This window comes from Solanum pennellii, chromosome 11 (genome assembly GCF_001406875.1).
Source record: "Solanum pennellii chromosome 11, SPENNV200".
Lineage (NCBI taxonomy): Eukaryota > Viridiplantae > Streptophyta > Magnoliopsida > Solanales > Solanaceae > Solanum > Solanum pennellii.
Window position 1 is genome coordinate 60,414,432 of NC_028647.1, and position 12,135 is coordinate 60,426,566.

At 32.1% G+C, this 12,135-nt stretch overlaps 1 protein-coding gene across 2 annotated transcripts; it reads left to right on the plus strand.

Annotated features, from left to right (window-relative positions):
- Nucleotides 1–4,818: 4,818 nt before the first annotated feature.
- LOC107002952 lies at nt 4,819–9,384 on the plus strand. Of its 2 annotated transcripts, none has more exons than XM_015201172.2 (2): nt 4,819–4,975; nt 8,621–9,384. In XM_015201172.2, the coding sequence occupies exon 2, from the start codon at nt 8,646–8,648 to the stop codon at nt 9,177–9,179; it is 534 nt and encodes a 177-aa protein (XP_015056658.1). In that variant the 5' UTR covers nt 4,819–4,975; nt 8,621–8,645; the 3' UTR covers nt 9,180–9,384. The 2 variants fall into 2 exon arrangements, with proteins under 2 accessions (XP_015056658.1, XP_015056659.1); XM_015201173.2 differs by having other exon boundaries at nt 4,836–4,975; nt 8,603–9,384.
- The last annotated feature ends 2,751 nt before the right edge of the window (nt 9,385–12,135 follow it).

The following is a 12,135-nucleotide window of genomic DNA, read 5'->3' on the forward strand; positions in this document are numbered from 1 at the left end:
TAGAGGGGGATTCTCACACTTTTAAACTACAAATTTTTTAAGTTTTCTATTCTTCTTCTTAAAATAAGAAAAATTGTGAGAGTTGTTCAATCATGCAATTATAATATTTTTTGGTTTTCTATTCTTCTTCTTTAAATAAGGAAGATTGTGAGAGTTATTCAATCATTCAGTTACAATATTTTTAGTGGGTAAAATAGATAGATCAACAAAAATTGATTCGACAATGCAAATAATAACTCAACTTGAAATGAAAAGATTATCTTGATAATTCATATTTACTCATTTTCGTAGCAATAAAATATACTTTTATAGCAACTTCTACTTGACAAAAAGATCAATGATTTTTGTTGCACAAACTACAACTTAGTTTTGAAAATCTAAAAAGTCTCAAAATGTAGGGGAAAATATATTTGATCAAAGACTTATTTGAAGAGTCCAAACCACATTTAGTAAATACTCTTTCCTTTCCAATTTATTTAGTGTACTTTTACTTTTATAGAATGTTATTTTTTCTTTGGGTGTGACTCATATTTAAGACCACAAAGTGAAAAGAACTTTTACTATATTCAATATATGATCCTTAAATTGAAATTGTTCTTTATTTTGTAAAATTTCATATCAAATTAAAATTAGACCAATCTATATATACATTTTTTATCTGTCTATACTACCTACCTTAAAACGCCAAATGTAGTATATCATCTATATTTTATATTGTATTATATTCAATTGTGTGTTTTATACTATATTATATTAAGGGAAAAGGGTCTGATATACCCCTCAACTTTGTCATTTGGAGCTGATATACCCCTCGTTATAAAAGTGGCTCATATATGCCCTTACCGTTATACAAACGGCTCACATATACCCCTGTCGTTACAAAATGGCTCACATATACCCTTCATTTAACGGAAGTAAAAAATTAGTTTTAAATTTATATTTATTACTTCTATTTTTTTAAAAAAATTATTTAGGGGTATATATGATTCTTCTAATAAAGTTCAAGGTATATTTTAATTTTTTTCATACATAAATTATTTTTCGACTTCTTTTATTATAATTATTTGAGTTTCTTATTCTTATTTTGTTTTTGTCTTTCATTTCTTAGTTTAAAGAAAAAAAATTTAAATTATTTTTTTTGTGTGTATTGTAATTTAATTTCGTATTCGAAGAAAAAATTTGGTCATCTACAATAAGTTTTACAATAATATTAGTGAAATATAAATAAATTTGATTATCAAAATAATAATTATAAATTAGTTATTGAAACAAGAAAAAGTCAAAAAAAATATGTTTGACGATGATTAAATTTACTCACATGGGATTATATTTTTTAGAAAAAATAATAAAAAGTTAGATTAAAATTATTTTTTTTCATTTCCGTTAGAGGAAAAGGGTATATGTGAGCCATTTGTTTACAAGTAAGGGTATATATGAGTCACTTACATAACAAGGGGTATATCAGCTCTAAATGACAAAGTTAAGGGGTATATTAGACACATTTTTACAATTGAAGGGCTGTGACATTTTCGAAGAGTGATAACTTTTCAGATGAGTAGTGAGCTTTGAAACGGGTTGCGACTTTTCTATAGGGTTGCGAATTTGAAGAGCTTTAACTTTTCCGAAGGGTTGTGAAATTTTCGAAGAGTTATGACTTTTCTTATGAGTTGTGACTTTTCCGAATAGTTTTGAGTTTTCTAAAGGATTGTGACGTCTTTTTGATAAGCCACAATATGTAGTTTTTCACACTACCCTTTTTCCTCAAATTTTTTAACTACATTTTTTTTAAAAAAAATATTCATTAATCTTGTTCTTCTTCTTCTTAAAAGATCCTATTTAGTAATCTTCTATCTTTATGATGGAATAATATGCACATATTATTACTACACATTTTAACTATAAATAATGAGGTTTTCTCACATTTTTAAACTACATTTTGAAAAAGTTTTTAGTTCTTCTTTTCTTAAAACCTCAGGATTGATTTATAAACGTGGACAATCTCAAAGGTTAGTGAAATTAGAATATTCCCTAACATGAATGTTAAATTAATCTAATATTACAACTAAAAACATCAAATTTAGTACATCTTCTATATTTTATAATGATATTTATATTATATTATATTATATTAAAAGTAAGAACAACAATAATAAAATAATAACATAGTACCACACTACAGAGAAGGGAGGAGAAAGTATATTGAAGAGGTGTAATTATGAGTTATTAAGAGTGACATTTTTTTTTAAATAATGTTTACTTTATATTAAAAAATAGTGTGCTACCTGGTTTAACATTCACGTGCAATACACGTGCGTTAAAACTAGTATATATATATATATATATACACACACAAGGCGTCGAGGCCAAAAAATAGACTGTCAACTAATAGCAAGATTGACAAGGCCAACCAAAACATATTAACTCATAACATGGATCTACAAACCTTTAAAAGTTTCATATTTATCGTACGTCTAAGACAAGACCCTGCCCTACCCGTTGGGCATCACTACATATATGTAACTACGACTTTAAGTTGCCAATTCAACAGCTTTAGAAGGAATGGTTCTTACAAACCAAAGGCTGAATTCGACAAATGCTTATTGGAGGGACCTATTTGAACCTCTACCTACACCTACATCACGAAATGTAACGCCCATGACAACAGAGTATCGATATATACAAAGAAAAATATTAGTAGACAATGCATAATGAAACATAACTTAGCTTAAATAAAAATAAATGTATGCATCTAAATGTCCTATCAGACGGATTATTCATAACTCAAGAGCCATGAGAGGCCTCATATAACATGCCATCGATTCAATAACTAAGTATGCATGTATGACCATTCACTCAATAGCTAGGATAAAGGTATATTATCATCCACTCACTAGCTAGGATGTAAATGTGCTATCATTCATTTGATAGTTCATATATATATGAATGTACTATCATATATGCAATATGTATGACCATTCACTCAATAGCTAGGATAAAGGTGTATTATCATCTACTCACTAACTAGGATGTAAATGTGCTATCATTCATTTGATAGTTCATATATGAATGTACTATCATATATGCAATGATCATTGTTTTCTTTTACCTTTCATGTTTTTCTTTAAATTATTTCAATTTTTTTTTAAAAAAATATAGGCAATTGCTTCTAAGTGAATGAAAGAGTGGGATCACCAAAAATAAAAAAAGGTTAGAAAAAAATGATATGGTAATGATCGTTAGTAGACCAAAAATAAGAAAAAATGAAGTGAGTCGATAATAATAGTCGTCGGTGGGTGGAAGAAGTGAGAAGATGAATAAGAAGGAGAAAAATGAGAGAGATAAAGGGTGAGACGAACCAAGAAAGAGGGAGTGAAGATGAAATTTTAAATTTTGATTATGACTCTAATTATTTGTTTCCCAAAGACTTTCAATAATTCAAAGCTAGACAATTAAAATTATTGACGTTCATATCATGTCATTCTCCACGCGTTAATGTTTAAAATTTGGACTTATAATTATACGGATTTGAAATTCATTTAATCAGCTAAACTGACGAAGAATTAAAAGAAAACATTATGCAAAATAGCAATCCATTAGCTTTACTTATTATCTCTTAAGCCCAATTTTTAAAAATACCTAAAATGTCATTCAACCATACTTTTTTCAGAAAAAGATGGGCGACTACCCCCCCCCCCCAATCTTCTTCCTCTTCCTCCTTCTCTTCCTCTTCTTCTTTTTCCTCTTCCTCCCCTTTTATGCGCTTTTTCTCTGTCATCCTTTTTTCTGCGTCTTTTTATGCATCTCCTTTTTCATTACTTTTCATTTTTCTTCGAAATTTGATGTATCACCAATAAAATTTGTTTCAAGCGAATTATATACAGGAAGACTCAAAACATCGAGAGGATTTCATATTCAAATTGAGACTTTTTGGAGGTGATTTTTATTAGTCGAAATAAAATAGTCAAGTATACTCCATGTATAGTTAAACTATATTTGATTTTTTGAGTGTAACATAATGTATAACTTACATATAGATAATCTATTTTGTATATTTAGTGTATCTTTTTATAACTTTTGACTATATTTAAGTAAATAAAAATATATGATTATATTTATCGTTAGGGGGGAGAAGGGTGTTCATGAGTCGGTTATTGATCAAAACTAAAATCAAACCAAATTGTCTGTTTTAAAATCATTAAGACCAAAACAAATTAGTCTGTTTTTAAATAATAAAAAAGAAACCAAATAAAATATAATACACATCAATCAGTTTGATTCGATCATTTGGTTATTCACCATACATAAAAATAAAAGCAACGTTTCATTTAAAATAGAGAAAAAAATACAACAATTCATTCAAAGTGAAAAATAGTTGAAACTACTCACATTACATAACTCTTGATCGGATAAAACTTTAAAATTCACCATTTTAGCATAGAAGGCAGAGACAAAACATTCCAAGTACCACTAATGAGGTCATATAAATGAAACCAATAAGATAAATGTTCTGGAGCATTTTTGCTTTCATAAATAAATTATAAATTTTTTAATGAAAACATATATAACAAATATAAAATTATTTATAAAAATTATATATCATGTATGTATAATAATAAAATATAGATATACAATTTGTTGGTTCGATCTGATTACTTCTTCAATTTCTGAGCAAAATCAAAACCAAATCAAATCCAGACAAAAAATTAGTTTATTTAATCAATTTAATTCAATTTAAATCGACTTTTATCTAAATCACGAACATTTCTATTTATATATATATATTTGATCCAATTTAGAAATGTTGGGTGTGAGGAGATCCGAAGATGGGCTATGAAGCCCAAATTCTATTGTTAAACAAACAAATAGAGCCCAAATTCTGCGTGAAATTTCTTGCCAAATTCTTCTCTGCGGGTCTCTCGTCTTCTCCATCTCTTTCTGCGGCGATCTCCTCAGAATTCGCCTGTCGGAATCGAATGTATGTATCTATTTTTATTTTTTTACATATATCTCACTTTTGCGATGAATTTTAACCTCAAGTATGGGTGAATTTGGGTTTATAATGGTCTCTTTGTTCCTAATTTTGGTAATGATATCAAGTGTGTTAAACTCGAATCTTAGTATGGTGAATAGAGTTATCTGGTAGTTGTTGCTTGTTGGAGGTGGCGAGTATCTCGTGGAATTAGTCCAGGTGTGTCGAAGCTGACTCGGAGACCTTAGTTGTGAAAAGATAATAATTATATATGATTATAATGCTCTGTTCACTCAGCTGTGATATTATTGTTTTTATGATTTTTTACAAGTTTATACTTGTTCCTATTTACTTTTAATGATATAGTTGCTATAAATACGTCATGGGTATACTAGGTTAGCTTTAAGAAGCAAAGAATCAGCTACAGGAAAACCTAGATGGGCTTAGTTCGAGTCGCATGTGATGAGGGACTTGTTAATTAGGTTATAGGTTTGAGCTCTGCGCTGTTCCTATTTAAGTCGGGTATACAAGTGGAGAAGGGTAGAGGGAAGACCTGTTGCCGGTTGTCCCGAGTTTTGGAGGCTGTGAACTTCTAACGGATTTCTTGGTCATAAAGAAAGAAATAAATAGCTCGATGAGCTTATACAGTAGTACAATACCCAAGTGTGAACGAGGTGCTCATTTGCTAGTAGATAAGTAGGGAAAAGTGGGTGTGTACCACACCTAGTCTTTCACTTGCATTTTATGAATCTAGATGACTAATTGCTGATATGCATTCGTGCTTCCACGACCTGTAAGGTTGATCTACAGTTGTTGTTTCTGCTGGCCACGACAAAACACTGAGCTGTTTTAGTCTTTTGAGACATTGATAGCAACACTCTAATGCTACTGCAGTTCTCTTATTAGAAAGCTTCCTTTATATTACTACATTACTACTAGTGTCAAAAATGTACTACATTACTACTATACAAAAAGCAAATACAACTTAAGAATGCAAAATTCTGAATCTTAACATCCCTAGAAAACTACCAGAAATTGTTCTAGCAGAAGTTGACAACTGAAGATCCAAAACATTATCATGATGAGAAGTAATTTTTATAGCAATGTTGGAACATTCGCTACCCTGAAAAATTATATCTATGGTATTTCAAGAAGCATATTCTTGTAAAAAGTATAAGATGCACTTCAATAGAGTTGCTAGGAACAAAAAGCGATTGAGTTTACTGAAGTACCCGATGATGAATCTCGAAAAATTTGACCCCTTCCTCCATGTGATTTCGATAGAACCCCTGTATCATCCGTCAATATGTTAGAGATGCAGGTCAAATAAGTGGAAAATATCTAAGAAGTAACTTGCTTACCGAACCTCTAGGGCGTATGCACCAAAGCCTAAGAAGAGTTTCATCTTCTTGATCTGTTCAAGTGGGTGTGTCATGTATAATCATTTGCAATTTCATGAGGGATTTTATGTGTTCAGAATTTTCTTTTTCCACATGGTCACTGTTTGTTGCAAGCTCTGTTGCTTCTATATCTCTATCCCTTGTTCTCCAACTCTTCAGTATCTTTGCACAGCTTTAGGAATGGCCCATCATAGTTCACAGAGATTCTACATAAGATACCACAATTTTATGGATCTCTTTTGAGTCACTCTTCTTACTATTTGAGTTTAACTTTTGAGTGATCATAAGATGTCTCTGTACATAAGTAGCACCAAGGAGTGTATGTCTCCTTTGCATCAGTTTTTCATCTTTGGTTCCCCATGCCGCCATCCAAAAAGTTGAGCTCCTTAGCTTTTCCACAATATCTACTACCACCACCAAAAAACATGCCCCTGAAAAGAAAAAGGAGCCTTAAATTTGTGTTCTGTCTTCCATTTGCCTGAGATAACAGAATAGTTGCAATGTACATTCATTATTGTTGTTAGTTTGTCTTTATTACGCCCACAACTGTGACCTCCCATGTTTATCAGATTTTTAATATAATCTGTCTGGAAAAGTATACCATATATAAGACAAGAAGTCACAAGTTCTTTTGATAAAGGTAACATATGTATTCATCAGGACCAAGGAGGTGTTGGTATCAATATTTACAATTACAAAGGCTTTGTTCATCTTACAAAGATTCAGAAAATTCTTTTGCACCATCTAATTTACGTAACTTATTTTTACACCAGAAAAGAAGAGACAAATGACACTTCATCTTGATTTTCTGTATAGAGCATACCGTCTTTAAAGCACCTAGCATTCTTTCTTTCCCCACAGTCCACCATAATACCATATGCTTGCTGGGATAACCTTCCACCACTTCTTCTGCCTGTTACTACCTAGATGCATTACGCATTTGTCCCAGCCAAAGACATGCCATAATAATATACCAGTAACCTTGCAGTGAAGAAACAAATGGCTTGTTTCCTGCTTCTTCTTGACACAAAAAACCACTTGGAAGTCAATTGGATCCCCCATTTCTGTAAGTTTTCATGTGTCAAAAATGCTTTTCTAGCCACCAACAAGCGAAACCGACCACTTTGTAAGGAGATTGGTTTTCCAGATAGATTTCCAAGGCTAATCAAAACTATTGTAGTTAGTATCAGATAGAAGATGATAGGCAGAGCTGCCTGTAAAACATTTTGTTTCTGGTTCCATTCCATTAAATGATTCGTATTTCTTATATCTGGAAAGACTTCTAGTTTCTTCAGGATTTCAGCCACCTTCTTGATCTTCCAATGATTTAGGAATCTTCTAAAAGAGAGGTCCTATCCTTGCTAGCTCCAAGCATCTTCCATACGGTAGTTTCTGGTGTAGAGGTCAAAATGAATCTTAAAGAGGACCATGTCCTAACCAATTATCACTCTAGAAATGATATTTTTCCTGCCATTGCCAAGTCTGAACCCAGTATTCACAACAAACTCCTTCCAATATTTCCATATTGCTTACTGTATACTAACCCCAAAGGAAGAACATACTTGTTTAGTACTCCAATGCCCGCAATGACCATAATTTTGAGTGACCAATTCTGTAAGAACATATGGAGTTTTACTACATCGAAACAGAATTTTAGAGATAAACACCCAAAGGAGTTGCTTGAGGAAAACAATTTTTAAAATAATGCAAAGTGGAACTTAAGATTCTCTGATTACTAGTCATTTGTCGTCTTATTAATTAATAAAAGAAATGATTGTGGATGCCTCGGTAATGATTGAGATTTCTAATTGTTTCTGAAATGATCCAATTAGATTTTCCTGTTCCTTTTTTTTAGTTGCTTGCCTATCTTAATTACTTTTGCATGTGCTTGGTCTTTCTTTTAGTAAATGTTGTTGGGTATAAATTATTCGACAGATTTTGCTGACTAGCATTTTCTAAAGATTGCTTACCATACACATAATCTGATCAATATAGCAATCTTGCACTGGTTTTGAACATTCCTGCACTTCTTAAGCAAAAGATGATTAACACAAGGAAAGATGACTTTATATAGGGAATTGTAGTTAAAAGAAAAGAAGAGGAACTGTTCCAGAAGTACATCAGTAACGGTTGTCTGGGCTCAACTGCTTTGTTCTTTTGGTATTATGTTGTCTTCCGTTATGGAGATGCAAGTTTTCTCATTTTGTCTCAAGTTGTCATTTTATATGAATAGGATGAATTGATCTTTCAGATACTTGTGAAGAGCTGCTGTCGTCATGGGTGAATCATTCACTATACAGATCCATAGCAATTTAGTTAAACAGCTTGCTGATGAGGGTGAAAAATTGAAGAAGAAAACGAGGAAACCAAAACCAAAGGTACAAAGAGTAAACAAAACAGCACATCAGAAGCTAATCTCTAGTGATCCCGATGAAACGAGGGGGCCTGCTGCTACAGGATGGCCTGTTCAGCCTCCTTTGTTGATCCCAGTCCCTCCACCACCTCATCCTGCAATTGCAGAATTAGATGCTATACGATCTGTGCTTAAAGAGAGCGAGGAGGTTGTGGAGAAGTTGCAGAAACATGAGGAAAAAATGTTGCAAGAAGTGACAAAGAAGGCAAAGGATCTACACGACAAGGAATTCAAACTTCCAAATCAAAAGCCTATCCCGTGCTTGGATGAGAGAGATGCTTGTTTTAAATGCTACAAGGAACACGGAAAGGATCCCCTGAGTTGTGCTAATGTGGTTCAAAATTTTGCAGAATGTGCTCGGAGAGTTAAGCAACAAGTCAACCTGGCCGGTAAGTAGATTTAACTTGCGGAGAAAAGATGTTTACAAAGTGGTTGCCATTTCACTTTGTGGAAATAAAAAACTGTATTGTTTTTACCATGTAGACTTGAAGAAGCTTATGGTGGTTGTATCTTTTGTCCTTTAAGTTGTGGATGCAAATGATTTTGTGGCATTTGCCTAAATGAAAATTTCCTAACAGGATAAAATGTTTGTTTTCTTTCATTGCTTGGTAAGCAAATAAGTGATCTTTGGTTATATAAAGGACGTTTGATTGGAAAACTTTTTGGAGTTGAATTCCGAATTTTGCAGAAATTTGAAAAAAATAATATCAAAAAGTTGTTTTCACTCTAAAATATTTACAAAAATTCCAAAAACAATTCCAATTTGTATTTCATGATCGAACACACTCCACATTTCAAATGTCATTTTCATTTTAAAATAAAATTAACACTCCAAAAGTTTCTAAGCCTTGAGAATCAGAAAGTATTGAAATGTTGTAGAAATAAGTTTGTACGGACCCTTCCACAGACACCAAAGGCCCTTGAATGAGATCGGTAAGCCAGAGCTCAGAAACTTGGAAGAGTGTTCACGTAAGCTTTTACTGGAACGTGAAATGTGAAATTGTAGAAGTGTCTGTAAATCTAAAGGATCCCAGAACTCAGAATCTGTCTTTCAAAAAAACCCGAAAAAATACTTTAGCGGAAAAACCCGAAAAAATTCAAAAAAACGTGAGGTCGAAAAACATGAGTTTTATTGGTTTGGTTTGGTTTATAGATTTAAAAATCCGACACAAATAGTTTGGTTTGATATTTAAAAAACCCGAACCAACCCGACCATGTACACCCCTCTTGTGTTGTATAGCTACTGTATCCAGCCCACTTCAACTTCCAGCACCTGTATTTCGAAGTTATGCCTAGTATTTCCGCATTTGACCTGTATAGTATTCTATTTTCTGTATATATTTTGCGTATTCCTCTGTATTTAACGTGTATACAACCTGCTTTTTGGACTTCCGATCAGCTATACATCAGTCTCCAGCCCCACACTTCAGCTTTCATAGCGAGGCAGACTCAAGAGGATGTTGGGCTTGGCCCAACTTAGGAGAGATGCAATAAGAGATGGAGTCCCAATGGACTCATGGGATAAGATGGAGCAAATGGACATAATAATTTTTATTAGTACTCTTTTTAATAGTATTGTAGGCAACATCAAGCTCTAATGGCAGTTAAATATATTAGAAGAGGAACACGTATACAAAAGGATAGCTACATAATCTATCTTAAGTTCGAATTAGTAGCAATATAAGGACTTAACTAGTGTACAATAAAGAGAAAAGATAACAAACTATGAACAACATATACATATAGTCATAAGCTCACTGGAAAAGCATATGCTGAAATAGCATCAATAATGATGGGAAAATTATGCAATAAAGCAAATTTATACTATTTAATTACTCATCACAGCTATAGTTTGTTATAATTATCACTCGTGACTGACATTATACATTAATTACGTGGGCTGACTTCGAATTTGTATAATTAGTCATGTTTGTATATGTATAATTCACCAGAATATACAAATACATATATATAATATACAATTATTTTGACCTATACGCATATACAATTCACCTCTCTCCCACTATCTGCCCTCTCTCGCTCACCTCTCTCCTCCCTCTCCCAATCTCGCATGCACTATATACAAATGTATATGTATAATATACAATTATATACATATACAATTCACCTCTCTCCTACTCTCTGCCCTCTCTCACTCGCCTCTCTCCTCCCTCACCTCTCTCCTCCCTATCCCGATCTCTCTTGCCATATATACAAATACATATATGTAATATACAATTATCTAACCAATATACATATACAATTCACCTTTTTCCCACTCTTTTCCCCCCTCTCTCGCCTCTCTCCTCTCTCTCACAATCTCGCTCGCCTCTCTCCTCCATATAACATGTAGTTACAAATTGTAATTATCAAACTATAGCTATGGAGATTAATTAATTACTTTTAAGTGGCTATATGTGAAAGTTTCCCAATAATGATACGTATATGGGTATATATGGTTGGGCTTATTAGAAAGCTGAAAAGGGAGTTGGGCTGGGTATTTATTTGTTGGATGGGCTGGAGCTTTGACTTAAAAGTGGGCTGAAAGAATTGTGAATTGGAAGCAAAGGAAATGGGCTGAATGAATTGAGTCCAAGATTGAAGGCAACAAAATGGTTAGGATTGCAATAAGAGAGATGACCTAATTATTTAAGCATTTAGTCAAAATTGAATTTAATTTAAATGAATTAATATTAATTAATTAACAAACTTTTTAATTTTAACTAAATAAAATAATTAACTTAATTATGAACTAATTACTCAAAATTTAAACTATAAATTAGCAAAAATATTTAAGAAAAACTAAAAATCTTTTTGAGACGATTTTCAAATATTAGTATAATAGATATATACAAAATTATATAGAATATAAATTATTTTTAAAATTATAAACAATAAAAATTATAAGAATGACAAAATGACTTGAAAAATATTAAAATTTTTATAAAGTCAATTATTTCAAATTTTTTGAAATTTAAGAAGCTCAATGATTAATTTACATTGTCGAGGGCCAAAACTGGGTAATAACACATTCAGTGTACGAGTATGTAATATGTCTGAATGAACAAATAACTGAACTAAATGACCGAAAGCAATTCAATTGAATCAATACATGAACATGAAATGAAAGCCATTTAAGCTTTACCATGAGATATGCAATAAAAGTAATATGAAAATAATATACTTTACTTTGTGAGGAGTTTTCTAACCGACAACCATTGCTGTGAGCTTAACAATGATACAACATTTCGTCCACATTGCAAGAGTCATCCTATACTTTGCCAGGGTATAAGATGATATTATAACTATGGATCCATCTAATAGACTTCTTAAAGGGTGATGAGACACACGAA

Coding starts and splice junctions, on each gene's coding strand:
- LOC107002952 (XM_015201172.2), top strand. CDS start 8,646: ATGGGTGAATCATTCACTATACAGATCCATAGCAATTTAGTTAAACAG.